The 20749-nt window shown below is 41.2% G+C and overlaps 1 protein-coding gene across 1 annotated transcript in view; it reads left to right on the forward strand.

The window, feature by feature from the left end:
• The window catches only part of NOTCH2 (notch receptor 2), a 168168-nt gene that overhangs the window by 98686 nt on the left and 48733 nt on the right, over positions 1–20749 (forward strand). The window contains exons 6-12 of the mRNA XM_021090689.2: positions 6967–7200; positions 8544–8699; positions 9315–9503; positions 10425–10538; positions 11330–11443; positions 13952–14185; positions 18142–18252. Of these exons, the coding sequence (XP_020946348.1) occupies positions 6967–7200; positions 8544–8699; positions 9315–9503; positions 10425–10538; positions 11330–11443; positions 13952–14185; positions 18142–18252 (1152 nt within the window). The remainder of the gene's footprint in view (positions 1–6966; positions 7201–8543; positions 8700–9314; positions 9504–10424; positions 10539–11329; positions 11444–13951; positions 14186–18141; positions 18253–20749) is intronic.

The following is a 20749-nucleotide window of genomic DNA, read 5'->3' on the forward strand; positions in this document are numbered from 1 at the left end:
CTGTAAGATTTTGAAATGCCCAGTAGGAAAAGGAGAGGTTTTAGGAGACCGTATTAATAGGCAGAACTAGTTGAGTTTAGGGTAGGCAAGTAATATCTCTTTGAGAGGTGATATTTCAGCTGTAGACCGTGAGTATGAATTATTAAGGTAAAGGTGAGCCTAAGAGTGCTCCAGGAGTTCCCTTATGGTGCAGCAGGTTAAGGATCCAGCGTTGTCCCTGTAGCAGCTCAGGTCACTGTGGTGGCATGGGTTCGATCCCTGTCTGGGGAACTGACACATGCTGCGGGCGTGGAGAAAGAGTGCAAAGAGTGCTGTAGGCACAGGGAACAGTTTGTACAAAGACCCAGAGGGGAGAATGATTATGATTATGTTGAGAAGTGATAAAAATAAAAAGCCAGAGTGCCTGGAACTAGTGGTATTTCAAGGGAAGAGACTGGAGAGGTAGGCAGAAAATGTGGATAGGATTTAGAATTTTATCCTAAGTGTATAGAGGTCTTCAAAGGCCTTGAATAGCAAATAGCACAATGCATTGTATATATTGAGATCATGCTGGTGGCTCTTTAGAAGATATATTTATCAGGATGGAGGGAAACTAGGCTTTTGAGGAGTCCTGAGAAAGATGATCGTGTCTGGAATTATTGGAAACATTCATTGATATTCTTGTATGTATATTCCCCAAACCTACATGATCCCCTTAGCCACTTGTAACCCCCAGGCATTGTATACACATGTGTGTACTTGTGCATTAGTGTACACACACAATCTCTCATTAGGCAGACCCTGTAGATGCCAGGGTTTGTACAAACGTTTTAACCAGCTTTAATTCCAGAAGGTTGTAGAACAGTCAGGCTTGTCCTCTACCCTTTCGCTTCATGAGCAGAATAGAAAAATCTCCTGTGTGTTGAGGAGAAGGTTTTGGGAAGGAGGGTGTAAGAATGCACTGCTACAATATGAAAAGCTGAACCTGCGCAACCCAGGGGCCTGGATGACTGCCGGCTGGAAGGGTATATTGGAGATGGAATTCTCTTGATTTAACCATAAAAGAGGAGGTAGCAGGGTCAGGGCAAGGGCCAGTCAAGCTCATTTTTTATATGTTCCTCGTGTGGTGATTGTTGTTGCAATGAGAGTTGACCCTTAACAGGGCCATTGATGTGATAAAAGTTTTCCCACACACTTCACAGTTGAAAGACGACTGGGAGGGGTGAGGGCTTCTTCCCAAAGTGCTAAGGCTCAGTGATCATTTCTTTTCTTTCCCCTTTTCCCCTTCCTCCTCTTGTTTCCCAGTCACTTGTAACTCCAGAGTCAGATTGATGGTTTGTTTGTGGTATCTTAAGAAAACCATAACGAGCTGTTTGTTTCCTGGTGTGGTGCCGCTCATAAAATGGTGTCTGTTTAGTGGTCCACAGCTCACATGGCTGGACCTTGATGCTAATGAGGCCCAGGTCATGGTTTCCATGTCAGTTCAGCCCTCAGACATTCACTCTGTTATATTTACTGCCACAGGCTGTGCCTATAGTCTTACTCCCTCGTCCTTTGATTTTAAGACCATAGGGTGGTACAATAAGAAAAGATCATCGTGAAAGCGATACTACTCCTACAAAACCAGCATAGCATCCTTAATTTTTCTAATGGTGGGTTAGTGGTATTGTCTTACATTAACATGGAAGCAATGCTAGTTAACGCCTAGCATGATTTAGGCATCTTGCACTTCCCCTAAGTTTCTCAATCCCGTCATTTTGAAGACTGATATAAAATGTTGTGCTCCCATACCCCAATGTCCTTTTCAGCACTGGATTTCCATTTTTCATTTTGTCTATTTCTGATTCTTCTTCCAACTAGCTGTGCAAACAAGACAAGTCACTGTATCTCTCTGGCCCCAGTGTCATCTGTAAAATGAGCACATTAGAATGAATATAGGAGTTCCCGTCGTGGCGCAGTGGTTAACGAATCCGACTAGGAACCATGAGGTTGCGGGTTCGGTCCCTGCCCTTGCTCAGTGGGTTAACGATCCGGCGTTGCCGTAAGCTGTGGTGTAGGTTGCAGACGCGGCTCGGATCCCGTGCTGCTGTGGCTCTGGCGTAGGCCGGTGGCTACAGCTCCGATTCAACCCCTGGCCTGGGAACCTCCATATGCCACGGGAGCAGCCCAAGAAATAGCAACAACAACAACAAAAGACAAAAACACACACACACACAAAAAAAAGAATGAATATAAAGCCACCAAGCGTTTGGTACAGCGCCTGTCTTATAAACCTAGGTGAATGGCCAGCAAGTCCCTGCTCTCATAGAGCTTATAGTCTTAACAGGGATGAGTCTGTAAACAGTGAATATGTATGAAAGTAAATGTCTTGATAAATGGCAAGATGCACTGAGTAGAGTAGATGCAATGATGGAGAAAAACGGGGAAATGTAAATTGGGAGATCTACTTAACTTATAAGGTAGGAGCTGTAACTGGCCATATAAACAAGAGGGGGAAGAATATTCGAGGTGGAAAAAATAGGAATGCAGAGGCTCTGTGGTAGGAAGGAACTTGATATTTAAGGAACCAACAGTAAGCCATTGTGGTTGGAGTAAAATATATAAAGGAAAGGTAGAGATTTGAGATATATTTATGAGGCAAAAACTATCACCCAGAGAATTATCAGTATATGCAGGTGGCTGTAAGTGTTCAAGGTGTCAGCCAAGGACTTGGTACTATATCATTTCATACCATGTTAGTCCAGACTCAGAGTGGCACTAGAGAAAGTAGTTTCTAAAAACAGGTTATTTCTTTTCTAAAAGGAGATGAGAAGGGCCTAATAGCTTGCTGACTTAGGTGCACTGTCAAATGCCAGTAGCCTACAATATCTGGCAAGTGCAGTTACTAAGAAGGATAAGTGATGTCCTCAAAAACTGACCTCACTGAGCTTTGTGCAGCATATTTTGGGAGTTCACCAGCCAAAGTTGTGTGCTGACACAGATGATGATACACACTGAGACTTGTTTGGATTGAAGACAAATAAGTAAGTGGGTAGGGCATGGAAGAAACATAGCTCTCCCTTTTCCCCAGACGCTGCTGTGTGCTAAGTAGCTCCCAACTTCATGCTCTCTCCTTCTCTTGTCACTAATGTTCTATGTCAGACTCAGGTTCACAGGCAATTTTGATCCTGTCCTCCCCACCTTTTAACCTATAACTCCCTTTTGCTTATTGTAGCAAATTCATGGTTCATGTCAGAATCCAAAGCCTCAAATGATCTCCAGTCTTTTCTCATTTTAAACCCCACCCAGGAATACTCTCCAGTCATTCTGATACCATGAAGACCTAACCCAACTAAGCTGAGTGAGCCTTCTTCCTCCAGCCCAGGCCAGTGCTTTCTTGCCATGGAGTAATGGGAAAAGCCAAAGGACCTCAGACAGTGCAACCGGCCCCTCTAAAAAATCACCCCAGAACTTTTCCTGTTTCAATATTTAGTGACTTTTTGTCTTTAGTCATGTCTACCAAGGGTCTTCTTTCGTTGTCTCACTCTTCCATGCCTTCTCAGTGTGGTGCTCCAAGACCCTAGGATCAGGGGCTTAGTCTGTAGGTCTTGTTGCTCAAACCCAGAGCTGGATCGTCTTCTGCGCTGCAGTAGAAAGAACAGTCGCTTTAGAGTCAAACTGATCTGGGTTTGAATGACAGTGCTCACACTTACTAGTTTGTGACTCTGGGCGGGGGTGGTGGGGTTGGTGGTTACTTAACCTTTCTGAGCCTCATGTTTCTTATTTTTAGGCTTCTGCATTGGTTTCCTCCTCTGCCAAGAGGGCGGTGACATGAGGGAAGGGCAGTATCTTAGTAGACTTTCCATTGGGAATTTTGGAACAAGTAATTTAGTGGCACCCTGGTTACTGTTTCCTACATTCTGAGTATAATAACTAGATGCTAGAATTGGAATGAGGAAAAAAATTCTGGCAGAAATGTGCCTGGGAGGGGTTTTGTTTTGGAGAAATGTGCCTGAACCTCAGAGAAAAAAAATGATCCAGTCTATAAAAACTTAGTAATAAGCCAGTATTCTCTTGACTCTCTAGATTTGATTTCTCTAATGGTATCTAACACACATACAGTCTTGAGGCGAGGTCTAACCTTCAAAAGTCAATTTCAGTTAGAAAAATAGTCAACTGTACCCAAAAAATTAATTTGATTTTTGGGTAGTAATTTAGAGTCATATATTTTTTTTTCCCAGTAATTCAGTCGTGTGAATTATGATTTTAGTCCTCACCTTCTCCATTGTGTCTCCTTTCCCATGCCTTTCTGTACTTGGGAAAACTGAGACATAACAGAGATGGTTTTGATACAGCAAGATTCACACCTCAACTTTGATAGGAGTTTTAGAGTCAGCAGCTCGAGTTCAAATCCCAGCTCTCCTGTACTCCCTGCCTCACACTCAGCAAGTTATTTCACCTCCCTGAGCCTGCTTCATCAACCATAAATGAGGTAATGTTTGTGACACCTCAGGCACAGTGCCTGGCTCATAGCAGTGCCTGGCTCTTGGTTTCCTTTACTGAAAGTGCCGTATTTTCATTCCAAGCATTATTTTATTAACCTAGTCTGTCTTACTGGACTTTTTAAGTGTCTGGCTATTACAATGCATATGAAATAGATATGAGAGATTTTAAAATGCATGATGTTTTATCCTCAGAATTATCAGAGCCAGTAAGAAAGAAAAATGACATTCAGATTTCTCAACATTCAGCAAGTCGGTTTGGTTTGAAGGGTAGCATAGATATTTGAGTTAGCCTAAGTGTAAGAGATAAGACTCTGAGTAATTTCCAGGTTACATAAACTCTTCACCTACCTCTTGGTTGTGTTTTCATTTCTAAATCTCATCTTACATCCTAATTACACATCTGTCTTTACTCTGGGGTAGCATTTCTGCCAGTAAAGTATGGGAGCAAAGCTTTCTGTACAAAATGACATCATTTACCCTGGGGGAAACGATTGCTCCTGCACTCACTCACTCACTCACTTACTCATTCTCTCACTCTGTATTAGTTAATTCTGTGGGTTGCAGTTGACAGATTCCCATCTGAAATTTGGGAAACTTATTGGAAGGGACACCTGTCTGAATGGCTGTCTCTTGAATGGGCTTAGGAAGAAATGGTCTTTGGGAACGACTGAAACCAATAATTTGAATGCCCGCAGCTTCTGTTTTTCTTTTCTGTGCACATCTAATTCACTATTATCACTTTATTATAGACCAGCCACTTTATTCTTTTGGCCCATGTGGCGAAGGGTTCCTAGTCCATAAGTTTGGAAAAGAGACACCTTGACATAGCTTGTATCAGATTCCCATCCTTGATCAGTCAGCTGTGACCAGAAAGGCATGATCATGTAAAGATGTGGTAGCTCCTTCAAGAATTTATGATGAAGTGGGGTGAGAAGAGGAGCACAGAAGTAGGGTGCTAAATGCAGAGTTCCAGAAATGTCCACATACCCACTCTGCCATCGTAGGTAGTGGGATCATAGCTGGGAATACAAAAAAATATACCTGAACTGAGGTTGCTTGGAACCAAGTGATGGAAAATTGATGTGCAATCAAAGAAGCACAACAGAATGATGCTGGTTCTGTAATAAAGTATGTATAGTTTAGATAGGAGGGAAGTCGTCAGTGAGGTTGGATCAAATGCCTCTAGCTTCTGTCAGCAGTCATGTCTGCACAGTTGGGCACTTTGCACATGTTCTGAAAATACTCGAGCCAGTGGAATTATTGTCTGGGGACTAGGTATATAGCTTGGCATTTTCTGAGTGTAAATGTCATGTGCTTTTTCATTGAGGCGTCTGCATCAGAATGCCTTTTTCCAAGTTATTCAATGAGGTTTTTACAAAGAAAGAATTAAGGAGACCTTGAGGTTTTTTGAGTTTCAGTCACTTGTCATCTTGTGTTTTAGAGAATTCATATGATCTGAATATTCATTCCCTTTGATATCTTCCTAAAAGACCTCCCATAAGACTGATTCATCAATTTGTCTTACAACTCTGGTGACCTGGCATTAAACTACTTGTTAGTCACACATTCCTTGCTTGTTAAGTCGAACATATCCTGTTCCCTGCTATGGGGCTTAAGAGCCTTTGCCATAGTCCCACATCCTTTGCTGTCACAGTGACCAGCATTATATCCGTAAGTGGTCTCATGTTATCATCCTCTAGTTTTATTTTTCCAGCAGAACAAACTGATCCTTTTCCATCTTCTGTTATGTTAGGTTGACTTTTCTATGTCTTTTTCCACTAATCCACCATTTGCTCCAATCTCATCATCTTAGCTTTGCCTTTCACATTCAAAGCTTTTATTATCCTTAATTTCTTCTCTCTACCTTGCTTGCTCTTACATGTATTTTCTAATTAAACCTTTTATTTTGAGATAATTGTAGTTTCACACAGTTATAAGAATTAACAGAGATACACTCTGTACCCTTAGCCAAGTCTCCCCCAGTGGTAAGTCATTTTGCAAAACTACTGTCAGGTATCATAACCAGAACATTGATAATGATAGAGTCAAGATATAGAAGGGTTGCCCTAGCATTTTGATTTTTAGGTTACTTCTCATTATTCTCGTCATTACTTATTTCTTAGACTCTTTTCTGCTGCTCTTCTCACTTATATATTCATTATCCCAGGGACTTAACCAAGTCAGATTTAAGGATTTCATAAGACTCAATCTTCTCTTCAATAGACTGGCTGGATTTCATGGTGTCAGAGTTTCTAAGGATAGCAACTTGCACTGTCTAAATTATTTGCCTGGAACAAATATCTGGGTGTCTCAAGGTGGCCTTAAAATTCATGAGAGGAAAAAAAAATACAAAAAAATTTATGTGAGAACCTGGTCTGCTGTGAATTAGGTTTGCCTTAATTTGAGGCAGGTTGCACATGGGTGAGGAATGTATGGAGGCTGATATGCCCCTAATCCCCTGAGACTTTAAGACCCCTAATCAAAAGCACTTTACCCCCCAAAGGACAGTTCTGCACAGAGGATGTAGATGAGTGCCTGCTACAACCCAATGCATGTCAGAATGGAGGCACCTGTACCAACCGCAACGGGGGCTACGGCTGCGTATGTGTTAATGGCTGGAGTGGAGATGACTGCAGTGAGAACATTGACGACTGTGCCTTTGCCTCCTGCACTCCAGGCTCCACCTGCATTGACCGTGTAGCCTCCTTCTCTTGCATGTGCCCAGAAGGAAAGGCAGGTAAGGTCAACAGAAGGACAGAGCTGGAGGTCAGGGAAAGGGCTGGTGGGCATTTGGGATTTTTGTCTTCATCTCTTTCATTCCTTTTGGGATGTGTCCTTTTAATTGCCATCTGTGGGAACATGCCATTTAAGACTGTTCTTCTAAAAATGTGATTGCTAGGCAAAGTGCTGTGAAGTTAGTCTTCTTCCTTAGTATTTCTGGCTTCAATTTTCCATCCCCCCAAAATGAAAGTTAATAACTATTGCCTTGGGAACATCTATAGACCTCCTTAAAATTTTAAGCTGAAAAACAACTCAGAAATTAAGATAAATTTCTACAAAACTAAGACAAAATTACTAATAAATGGATGCCGGCACTTAATTTTGAGAAGAAGTAATCCATTTACTCAGAAAAAGTTGACGAGAGAAACATGTAAGTGTATTCCAGCTCTCAGTATTGTCTATAGAAATATTCCTCCAAGGGGAGTTTTTTACTAACTACAAAGTTAGTATTGCTCTAGCCACTCGGTTTAAGAGCTTCTGGTTCTAGGAATAGTGCAGTGAGGGGAGGAATGTGATGGAAGAAGATTGCTTAGCTGAGCGAACTTTGTGCCCAGCAGTTCTGCAGTGTTCTTATATCTATGCCTTTCCAAAAGCCACCCCCCCCAACTTTGTAGAAGAAGCCTTAGTCACCTCTTCTTAAGCTAACTGCAGACTGGAAAATCCAGTTCCCATGTGAACTATGCGGAACGTGGGGCCTGGTAATATCTTCAGAGTCTTGAGGGCACTTGAGCCAAGAATGCTGACACTGTTAAAAAGCTGCCCTAGTAGAGGCTGATGATGTTCAGTTGGTTTTTTTCTTCTGAGGCTAGTGAAATGCAGGTGGCCCCATGACCATCAGGAAGCGTGATTTGGGGGAGAAAGTAGGTTGCCAAATAAAAATATAGGAGCCATGTAATATTTGGGACATATAGTTGTTTATCTGAAATTCAAATTGAACTGGGCACCTTCTATTTTTATTTGTTAAGCATGGCAGCACAATGGAAAGGATATCCCCATTTTCCTGTCTCCATGATTTAACCATCTCACTTTATAGCCTCACCTTATCTACCCTGGCGGGGTGGGGGGCTCTAGCTAAGGGCTCAGGATCAGAGCACCAGGGTTGTCTGCAGAAGCTCCTTGCTTTGTTGTTGGCTACAGCATGTCCCTAAGATAGAATCAGGCAAAGGGGAAGTTGCCTCTAAATCTTCATATTGGATTTTGATGAGCTGATCCTAAAGTTTTCCCTCTTCAATGAAAGAGAAAACTGTTTCTCAATAAGAGACATTTTCTCTTTGTTCTCCTTACTCCACCCTGTGACAGGTCTCTTATGTCATCTGGATGATGCATGCATCAGCAATCCCTGCCACAAGGGGGCACTGTGTGATACCAACCCTTTGAATGGACAGTATATTTGCACCTGCCCACAAGGCTACAAAGGGGCTGATTGTACAGAAGATGTGGATGAGTGTGCCATGGGTGAGTACACAGAATTTCTAGTTCCTTATGTTATCCATCGAGCTCTGTAAGCATTTAAGCTGAAACACATTTTACTTCACGAGCATGTTTCACCTAAACCTCAGCTATCACCTGTTACATGCCTGCCCACTCTTTACAACTAACTTTTCAGGGTAACCATATAGTCTGTTCTGGGAATTGAAATATATGGAAGGTTTGTACTAGACTCTTAACATAAAGCCCTACCTTAGTGACAGTTTGGGCATAAGAGGCGCACAGGAGTTGACATCACCCTAGTCTGTCTTTCCATCTTCCTTCCCTCTCTTTCTCCCTCCCTCCTATCCTTCCTGCCCCCTTCCTTCCTTCCTTCCTTCCTTCCTTCCTTCCTTCCTTCCTTCCTCCCTTCCTCCCTTCCTCCTTCCCTCCCTTTCTTCCCCCTTCCTTCCTTCCTTCCATCCTGTTTATCTGTTTACTTACTTTCTGATTGATTGATTGATTGGAAGAAAACAGGACATTGAGAACAGATTATTAAAGCTGTGGACCTAATGCTAATACTCTGACCCACTTCTGTAGTCTACATTTGTGTAAATGCCATCAAGTGCTTTGATCTTGGTAATTGGTACTTGTGTTTTCCAGCCAATAGCAATCCTTGTGAGCATGCAGGAAAATGTGTGAACACAGATGGTGCCTTCCACTGTGAGTGTCTGAAGGGCTATGCAGGGCCTCGTTGTGAGATGGACATCAATGAGTGCCATTCAGACCCCTGCCAGAATGATGCCACCTGTCTGGATAAGATTGGAGGCTTCACGTGTCTGTGCATGCCAGGTACATGGGCCATCAGTGTGTGGGGTCTAGACAGGGGCATTGCACCGTGCTTCTCTTTGGTGGAGCACTCAGTATAGTGTGTCACTTCCGTGAGATCTGTCAGTATTTAATCCCTAATAATGGCAGTGTTCCCAGCCAAGGGGATTCTTACGGAGTAAAGCCATGTTAGGATTCTTAGAGATATGGAGACCAGTCCTGTTATGTCAACATTCAGAAATGATTTTTAAATTAAATATTCTTTAATTTAATAAAAGGTTTAATGATAAAAATTCTTTAAATAGCGAGCTTTCTTCATCCCCTGGTATATCACAAATAGGATACCATTCATTTATAGAAAGTAATTTTATCCCTAATTGTATAGGAACTTCAATTTACCTCATAGTGCAGGGCACATGCTTTGTTGTATTCTGGAGCTCTTCTGCAGAGACTGTTGCTTGAATCCTCCGACAGCACAGCTAAACCCAGCTTCAAATGATGTCTGCCAGTGGCTGCTTTGCCTGAAGTGCTAGCCCACTCCAGCTTTGGAAGGCCCTTTGGACCTTGACTTGTACCCTGAGAGCAACAGTATCTCTGACTCAGCTGGTCTTTAGGAACTTGGAGTGGGGACCCTGTGTGCCTGGTACTATCCTGAAAGCAAAGCCTGTCTAGGTCAGAGAATGTGGTTCAGTCTCTATTGGCATGCCAGGTCTTACCAAGGTCTTTGGAGGTAATCTCTTCTCTCTCTGCAGTGATGCAGATACCACAGGTATTCCCCTGTCTAGCTGATGCCTAAAGTGACTGTTACCCATCATAGCTGAGTCCCCTTTTCCCTCTGCAGAAATGTTCATACTTTTGGTGGATGTAGTCATCTTTAGTAGTGCTTTCTTGGCCAGAACTTGCTTTTCTCTTTTTTAAGCCACTTGTGTGGTCCATTTTGTTCAGGTTTCAAAGGTGTGCATTGTGAATTGGAGATAAATGAATGTCAGAGCAACCCTTGTGTGAACAGTGGACAGTGTGTGGATAAAGTCAATCGCTTCCAGTGTCTGTGTCCGCCTGGTAAGTGCCCACCACCTGCCCCTGTTTTCTCTGAAAGCAAAAAGCTGACTGACCAGAGGGCTGGGAGGAAGGAGAGAATGTGTGTGGGCTGTACATGAGGAAGTCATTAAAGTGAGTGCTTCGGGATAGGAGTGTGTGTGTATAGAAATGGGGGATTCATTTCAGCTAGGATATCATCCAAATCCTTTGTGGCCAGAAGTCCAAGGCTATTCTGAATGGCCCATGACCCCTCTGTCTGTGTGTATATTTCAGAAAGTTTGTACCTCATGGAAACCTTAGTTGTAGGTTATTCAGGATTTTATTTTTTCCCATGGGTCATATTCTTGAACCCTTCTGTGAGATTATTATTTTTAGATATTTCACCCTTGGGTACAGATATAGACAGTGTAAGTCAGTTCTTTCCAAAGAACACTCTGTCTCGCCTTTCCCTCCCTCCCCAAAGCTATGGTTGAAGACATGCTAAATTTTCTGCCATGGTCTGTAGCCTCTGTTTTTTCAGAGAGAAGGTCCCAGTTCCTCTGAAGCTACATTCACTTACTAGGGGCTCTGCCTATAACCATGCAGCCCCTACTTTAACTAGACGTGAAATCTGTACTGGGAAGAAAAAGAGGTGCTGAGACACACAGGTCTCTGATGCCCTGAGCTTCACCCAGTTATGCTGGGGAGACTAATTCTGCATTTGCTGACCCATTGGTATAAGCCCCGCCAATAACAATCCAATTCTCCTGCGCATTATTCTCATAGTAAGGAAGGCCTAGGATAATCTTATGACATGTGTCATCCCTTTTAAGGGTTCACTGGGCCAGTCTGCCAGATCGATATTGACGACTGTTCCAGTACTCCATGTCTGAATGGGGCAAAGTGTATCGATCACCCAAATGGCTATGAATGCCAGTGTGCCACAGGTAAGAATTTTTCACTTTGTATTCCCCTGTTATGTCCATCTGAACAAAATAGGAGACTGCCTTCTTCTCACTCCCCTTCCAGGCCAGTCCACTAACATGGGCTATTCTGTGTTTAGAAAGAGCTTCTTTCAGTCTATTTCTTGTTGCTCTCACTGTTTCCTTCTACAACACCTGCTCCTTCACCACAAGAGTGGCCTGGTCTGGACATTTCCATTTGGTGTCCCTGTCTCTCTGGGGCAGATTTTGGCAGTGGTCCATATCCAGCTGGCTTGACTTACTTCTTTGGAAAAGGGAAGAATTCCAGTTGAAAGCTATTTCTCACTGGGGCTTCTCAGCAGGAAGCCTGTCTCTGTGTTTCTTGAGGCAAGTGATTGAACAAAGGCTCAGAAATCTGAGGGCAGTGGTGTGCAAGTGCAGAGGTTTTCTGCATAAAAGACACCTGATGCTTTGAGAGTCAGGTGCGTATTTGAACAGGAGAGAGATCTCTGGGGAACTTTGGGTCCTCTTTCCTGACTTTTGCTATTAGAATTTAAAAGAATCAGTTTACAGATATTCTACGTTTCTGATCTGTGGCCACGTTTCTGATTTGGGAGTGGATTTGAATAAGCCAAACATGCCTTATCACACAGACTGAAATAGTGAGAGAAGGATTAGAAATGATTAGAAAAGGTGATGTCCCAATTTCTTTTTTATCTGACTGTTTAAGAAAGAAGTTATCGTATAATTCAAGACATTTTTCTTATTTTAGAAAATGGATTCTTAAAGGATTTTAAGTATGATGTACATGATTTTTTTCTGATCACAGAAAACTAAGTCATAAAAATAACCCCAGAGAGTGACTACTTCAGTAGTATTGGAACATCACTACTTATTAGACCTACTTGGAGTGGCCCCTGTCACATGAACCGCTTGACTTTCTTCTCTTGTCACAAACTCTTGACTCTGGTTGGAGAAGTTTTGGCCTTTGTCTTCCTCTGGCCAGATTATGCTTGTGGAGAGTAACTAGAGAGAATTACAGACCTTGAACTCATGTTTAAAGGGAGAAGAGCCCTTCTAGCGTCTTTTAAAAGGATTTAATGTTGAAAAAAGGAACTTTTATTTGTCTCTCTTCTTTTTTTATAATAGGAAAAATCAGATTTATTTATGTAATCTTATGAAGAGCATTCCAAATTTGAAAGGGAAAATGTAATATTACATTTTTATACATATCTGTATCCTTTTTCATATTGTTTTCCACAGGAAAAAGTTTACCACAGGATATTGGATATAGTTCTCTGTGCCTATAGTAGGACCTTGTTGTTTAGCCATCCTATATTAATAATTTGCATCTGCTGATCCCAAACTCCCAGTACTTCCCTCACCTCCCCTTGCCAACCTGTTTTCTATGTCTGTGCATCTGTTTTTGTTTCATAAGTAGGCTGATCTGCATTGTATTTTAGATTCCACATATAAATGATATATTTGTCTTTCACTTTCTGACTTACTCAGTATGATAATCTCTAGGTCCATCCTTGTTACTGCAAATGGCATTATTTCATTTTTGATGGCTGAGTAATATTCTGTTGTGATATAAATATATATATGTGTATGTGTGTGTGTATATAAAATCTTTTTTATCTCTTAATCTTTTGTAATGGCTGAGTAATATTCCATTATGATATGTATGTGTGTGTATATATACATTATATATATGGCAGCTTCTTTATCTCTTAATCTATCAACAATTAGGTTGTTTCCATGTCTTGGCTATTGTAAATAGTGCTGCTATGAAGATAGGAGTGTAAGTATCTTTTCGAATTATAGCTTTGTCTGGGTATGTGTCCAGAAGTAGGATTGCTGGATCATATGGCAACTCTGTTTTTAGCATTTTGAGGAACCTCCATACTGCTCTCCATAGTGGCCACACCAATTTCCATTCCCACCAACAGTGTAAGAGGGTTAGTTCCCTTTTATGTCTCTTTTCTTTTAAATGTCATAACTTGTTCATTAAATTTCATTTAACAATTATGTATTAAAAAATTACTATACATGCATAGACCCCTGGGAAGTTTTTGTGATAGGAATAAAGATAAGTTATGTGTCCTCTCAGGTCAGCATTGGGAAGATAAAGCACATGAAACTATTAATCTAGTACCCATATATACAGTTGGGTTTGGGAGGAAAGAAATAGAGAGGTAAATATATTAAGGAAAAATATTGAGAGCTCTTCCCCTCTGTGTGGCCCAATATGAAATGAAGATGCAGTTTAAGTATCTCTGCAGTAAAATGATTATTTAGAAAAAGTTATTTGAATTTACAAATCTGATTTTAAAAACTTTATTTCAAGCAGAGCTCTCTAGGCTTGCCTTGCAAATAGTTCCAACTGCTTATTGCCAACTGCACATTGCCTGCAGTATGAATCGTTTAAGGTGTGGGATGTGTAGGATACGTGGATGCCAACTGTATTTATGTTCAGTTGTGGGATGAATGCCTTGGTTTTTAAGCATCTTTGGTACAATTCCTTCCAAGGATTCACTGGTGTGTTATGTGAGGAGAACATTGACAATTGTGACCCCGACCCTTGCCACCACGGCCAGTGTCAAGATGGGATTGATTCCTACACCTGCATCTGCAATCCGGGGTACATGGGCGCCATCTGCAGTGACCAGATAGATGAATGTTACAGCAGCCCTTGCTTGAATGAGGGCCGCTGCATCGACCTGGTAAATGGCTACCAGTGTAACTGCCAGCCAGGCACATCAGGTAAGTCCACTTTGCGTTTCCTTTAGAGTTGTCACTGTTTCTCAAAAAGATTTACACAGATGTCTCAGACTTTCTTGGCATATGCTAAGACACCTAAAAAATAGTCTTGGTTCTGAGAGGCATAGCCAAAGCCACAATCAGAAACATCTCAGAGGCAAATGGCTTTAGCCAGTGGAGAAATTAGAGACAATAGCTTTAAAAGCTGATGATTTTGTGTACGTGTTTTTCATTAAAAGGAGGCACACCACTTCAAAACATTGAAATTCTTATTGAACATTGAAAACCCTCTTGCCTTTGTGGCTTGATTTGATTGTCTTTTTCTCTTTAACCTCCACTCATTCAGATTAATGAAGCTGATTCTTCGCTCCTCCTTCCTCCCTTCCTTCCTTCTGTTTTTCTAATAGTTGTTTTCTATGTTTCAGAGTCCAGTCTCTTAAATGTGACACTTTTCTTCTGCTTTTTGTCTCTGGTGGGCTTTGGGCATTGGAAGGGGATTCTAAGGGAGAGGAGAGACTTTGCAACATATCCCAGTCATTGTCAGAATGCAGAGCTGCCATTTCCCGTCCCAAGTTCATGGCTGTTTCCTGACTCCAGTTGAATGACTGCTTGATAGTTGTGAGAGCATGCTGCTCCTTGCTGGGGAAATGTTGAATTGTTTTCTCAGGCAGCAGTATCTCACAAGTTTCACTGGATTCTGTTTTACTTATTCGAGGAATAATTATGGTCACAACTGTGGTTAATGGACAGAGAAGTTCTGTGTCTCAGATCAAAGGAAAATGTATTAGTGGAAGATTAACTAGTGTGTACCTCTGTTAGAAGGGAACCCGCCAATACAAGGAGTGATTTATTGAGAACTCATTCTCTATTTAAGGAAAATGGCCTATGTAGGGGGCAAAGGTGGGGGAGGTGGTCGGCTGCCCTCATTTTATTTTGTTATTTCCAAATCCATTTCTTCAGACTTGTCAAAGGCCCTGGTCTTCATCCAGGAACTCGTACATGCCAAGTTTGAAAACAAAGTCCTTTTTGAGTTGCTCAAGCATACGAAAAACATCCCATGCCTTCCCAGTTGAAAACGCCTTCCCCCTCCCCACGTTTAGATAACTCACTAAAAGAGCTGAATAGATCTTTGTGAAACCTTCCAAAAGCAATTTGCTTCCGGGCTGGTCCCCAGACATGAGAAATTGCAGTACGAAAAGAAATCTGAGAGATTTACAAGCAATTGAATGGATGCCTGTAGAATGGTGGGGCTGTTTTAAGCTCTGCTATCGTTCCCATTATAACAAACACACTGGAAACTCGGGTGAGTGGTGGGCTGGCAAGCACTTTGTTTTCTCTGGGATCATATCATGATGCCAGGGTGAATCAGGTGTGTCCCCTGGGGACAGCAGAGAGGGCGAGGTGTAAGTAGTGGTCAGGGAGAAAGGCAAGCAGCAAATATCAGTAGTGGGCAGGCAGCATAAAAAAGAAGGCCCAGGTTTTCTCAGAAAACTGCCAGATCCACTCCTGTGGCTGTTTGGAGAATTAAAGCAAAGAGATGCAGGCAGCATAAAGAGATCCTGGTCTATAATGGGTGGAGACAGACCTGGCATGTACTAGGAGCCTGGGTGAAAGGACTCATTCAATTAATTGCTATGAATAGACCCTCGAGTTCTAGAGTAAGATTCCATGACTCATTCATAATATGGTCTGAGTTGGTAGGTGGGGGTTTGGATGAGTGTGTGGATAGAAGAGATGCTTGACAATTTTCTGGTTATAATTATGGTTTCTTGTTAAGTATTTAAAGTACGATACTCTACCCAGAATCACTCTTGTTGCCTTCTTCCACCTGTGATCTTATGATGAGAAAGTAAATTTTTTGGAGTTTCAAGTCACAGAAACCAACTTGACTAGCTAAAAGAATCATCAGCAGACAAGCAAATAACAGCTACAAAAAAAGCAGAAAGACTTTCCTGAAAGCACACAGAAGCATCTTACAGGTTCCAAGTGAGAATTGAACAGTAAGGCTTTGGAGAGATTAGCAGGAAGCAGGGCCACATGCATAGGTCACCCAGCTCATGTTCCAAAACTCCAATGAGTTTATTTCATTGACTCAGTGTGGACTGGATATCTGTTCCTGCTAGAATAAAACATGGATTTGGAGGCAGAGTCACATGGGACCGCCATGGCTTCCTGGGGCCTGCCTTGGTCCATTGTGAGTAAATGGGGGCTGTCATTCAAGGGCTAGACCCATCCCCTAAGGGTGTCCATTTGTAATCAAGGAATATAGAAACCCTTGCCTCATCTGTAGCTGATGAGGCAGTTAATCACAGATTGACAAGTCTGGTGTGTGTGAAGTGTATAGAATCCATATCCTGACTGTGCTGATGTAATTATGTGAGTCCAGGATAAAAATGGATGTAACACAATTTGATTTGGCAGTGGAGTGAGAAAAATAAAGTTATGTAAAGTAGGAACCAGAGTACTTTGCTCATAATAATGGCTCAATATGTTTTAATATAATTATTAATAAATATTAAGTGTGAGTGAATAAAAATTTTGTCATGGAAGTTTCCTTTCTTAGTTTATATCCTAGTTACCAGGTTTTATTTTAAGACTTTCTGAACTACCAAGGTATTCTGTGATACCCAAATGTGTCACTAAATTCATGTTTAAAAGATAATGAAATATCATAAGTGTTTTTACAGAATAATGGCAACAAGAGTGGTTGGTAGTATATCCCTACTATTTAGTTACCCATATCTACAATTAAACCTTCCTCACCATAGCCAAATTCTACCATTCATTGCAGGGAATAGACCAGGAGAAAGTTACTAGACTCTTTTAAGGTTTAACCTGATCTTTAGCCCATAGTAGTGACTATCAGTATCAAGCTTATAGTAGTGGATACAAGTTCCAGAATTCTGATTTTCATGTGAAAGCTTAAATTTCTTCTTTGGAACACAGTACTGTCACAGTTGTTTTCCTTGAAATGACAGGTTTATTTCTTTCACTTAATGTTTGCTTAGGTCTAAACTGGTTTGTCTGTCAGTTGTTCTTTGAATTAAAATGGAATTCTAGGAGTTCCCATTGTGGCTCAGTGGTTAACGAACGAACTCGACTAGGAACCATAAGGTTGCAGGTTTGATCCTTGGCCTTACTCAATGGGTTAAGGATCCGGCGTTGCCGTGAGCTATGGTGTAGGTCCCAGACTCTGCTCGAATCCCGCATTGCTGTGGGTCTGGTGTAGGCCTGCAGCTACAGCTCCTATTTGGCCCCTAGCCTGGGAGGAGCCCTAGAAAAAGCAAAAGTAAATAAATAAATAAAGCAAAAAAATAAATAAATAAAGCAAAAAAGACAAAAATAAACAAACAAATAAATAAAATGGGATTCTATGAAAAAAGCAACTGTTTCAGTTCGGTACTCAATAACACAACTGCTTTTCCTGCAGACAACTCTATAATTTGACATGCCACAGAATTACTTTTATGCGTATTTCCCATTTCATTACACAGAACAGTAGAGGTATACTCAAGGTCAAGGTATAATCAAATTATGAAGTTAATCATTTTGACCGCTTCATCAAAGCTATTCTTAAGTGAAACTGTCTTTTTGTTTCGTTGTTTTAACTGTATGGAGGTGAAGACTAAAAAGACCGATAGTACAATTTGGTGCCACTGCCTTGATTCCTGCTAACATACCAGCAGGGTCCTAGACCCTCATTGCTTTTGCACCATCAGCGCAAATGCCAACACAGTTAAAACAGACAAATAATGGCTAAGTATGATTTATATAATCATTTTAACATCGCAATCCCCCTGATGGGGTCTGAAGGACTACACTTAGAGAACTGCTAGTTTCTTGTGTTCAGGGTTGGCTGGATACTCTTTAGATTTCTTTAACACCTAGCATCACAAGCAGAGATCATTGATATTTCTCTGCTAATACTGCATGGTTTCTCTTTACTTTCATCTTTGCAGGTGTTAATTGTGAAATCAATTTTGATGACTGTGCAAGTAACCCTTGTGTCCATGGAGTCTGTGTGGATGGCGTTAATCGTTACAGCTGTGTCTGCTCACCAGGATTCACAGGTAATGCTCCTTTTGGTTGGGACCCCTCCTTCGCCCCATCACTTTGGGAAAGGGCATCTAAAGGAAATTACTTTTCAAATATTTCCTCTTTTTTTGTCTCTTGGAAGATTAGAAGTTTCTGTGCTTCGCTCCCTAGTTTTCTACTTATAGACCTTCCCTAAACTGTAACGTGAAACTTTTCATTAGTTAGGGTTTTTAGACCATGTGTTTATAGCTACCTGAAAAGAATTTCTTTTCAAATCATGAGTTTCTGTCACTGTGCTTGAGTTATATAGGCTTTCAAAGCCACCTTTATTTTTCTGCATCTAGTAGTGAATACCTTCTGTGAAGACATAGCCAAGGTAAAGTTCTATGAAAACAGTAAATGCTTTTTTCCTAGTATTTCCTCTTATGGGAGATTGTTGGGTAAGGCCAAAACTTGGAAGGAACAACCTATTTTGGCTCGCACAAGTTGAGTTTTTTTTTTTCTCTCCACGAGGAAAGAAGGTAAGTGACTATTTAAAATTGGTTATAGTTCTTCTTAAGTTATAAACAGCTAGAACATTTACACAAGCATACTCCTGTGCACACACACAAACTCACATGCATCTTCTCTCTTATCTCTTTTGTTGCTAGTAAGATTACTTTTACCCTCCTGATCAAGTACTGGAGGCTATTGAGGAAATCTGAGGCTTTTTACTGACAGACCTGCTTGTTAATGGTGCCCTCAGAGGGTGTAGGATGTGCCTATCCCATTCTTTTTCAGTGCCCCTGTATAAGCAGGCAATGATGTTACCGTTTAATAAATACCATGTGGTCATTTGCAACCACTGTAAGAAACTTCCCACAGGGCTTTTTAAACTATGATGTTCAAAAGGCCATTGGGGCCAAATAAAGAGAACGTGTGCCTCTTGCTTGCTGGGAACTCACCTTCCTCTTTATTTCAAACCCTTTGAACTGTGTGGTGTGATAGTGGACACCAGGGAGGAAAGCCTGTGGCCCTCGTGGGCCTCAGTAATTTCTATTCAATGAAAGATCACTCAGAAGACAGATATGATGAAAACTCATGTATCTACCACCCACCGCTGCTGGTAGTAGGCAGATGTTCTTCTGGGTCCTGAAACTTTTTACTTCAAGATTAAGTGACAGCCAGCTGAATATAAAAAAAATCCTGCTAGATAGGATGATATATTCATTTTTATTAAATAGGAAATTTCTATAAAAATAGAATAGTCACCATTGATTAAGACCTTATTTCGAGCGAGGCATTAAATTAAGTGCTTAATCTCATTTAATTGTCACTGCTATTATTATTCCTGTGGTATTGATGAGAAACCCAGAGCTCAGAGAGGTTAAGTAACAGTACCAGGGCACTACAGCCAGCATTCCACCCAGGTGGTCCTACCCTAGATTCCACACTCATTCCCACTTCACTGGACAGCTTAAGTGGGTGCCTGCTGTGGTTTATTTTTAGATATTATAAGCCTTATACTGGACTTAAATTTTTTGGAAATGTCAGTGAGTCACATGCGCTCTCTTTATAACATTTAGCAAATCAGGAAGGTCAAAGAAGGAGAACATAGGCTAAAAATATTCTAAAATAAACTTAAGGTGTAGCATGAAACTACATAAGCAAGAAGTGGAATGTTTTGGTTACTGGGTGGTACCCTGTTCTTGGAAATGTTTTCTATGTCTGTTTTTTCTATTTGCTTTTTTTTTTTTTTTTTTTTTAAATCGGTTGCTGAAAATATCAGAGACAGTTGTGGTATATACTCATGACCTGTAAATATGAAGTGTTTTAGTCTTACCTTTGTTTTATTTTAATGCTACCACTTTTTTACTTTTTTACTTTTTTTTTTTCTTTTTAGGCTGCACCCGTGGCATATGGAAATTCCAGGCTAGAGGTCAAATCAGAGCTACAGCTGCTGGCCTACACCACAGCCACAGCAACACCAGATCCGAGCTGTGTCTGTGACCTACGCCACATTCACATCAACATCGGATCTTTTAACCCACTGATCAAGACCAGGGATCAAATCCTCATCCTCACAGATACTAGTTGTATTCATTTCTGCCCTGAGCCACTATGGGAAGTCCCGTAATACTACTACATTTTTTTTTTTTTTTTGTCTTTTTGTCTTTTTGAGGGCCGCGCCCTTGGCATATGGAAATTCCCAGGCTGGGGGTCTAATTGGAGCTGTAGCCGCCAGCCTACGACACAGCCACAGCAATACCAGATCCAAGCCGCATCTGCGACCTATACCACAGCTCATGGCAACGCCAGAGCCTTAACCCACTGAGCGAGGCCAGGAATCGAACCCACAACCTCATCGTTCCTAGTTGGATTCATTTCTGCTGCACCACGACGGGAACTCCAATACTAGTACTTTTTTAAGCTACAATTTTTAACAACAGCTTTCACAGATTTAAGGGAGTTTTTTTTTTTTTTTTTTTTTTTTTTTTTTAAATATACTTACTGATTGGGAAAAGTGGCACTTCTATAGAATACTTTCATTCA

The sequence above is a fragment of the Sus scrofa genome, chromosome 4, assembly GCF_054392235.1.
Source record: "Sus scrofa isolate SSC_HxYL_T2T_F1_AM1 chromosome 4, Sscrofa_HxYL_maternal_Yorkshire_Landrace_v2.0, whole genome shotgun sequence".
In the NCBI taxonomy this organism is placed as follows: domain Eukaryota; kingdom Metazoa; phylum Chordata; class Mammalia; order Artiodactyla; family Suidae; genus Sus; species Sus scrofa.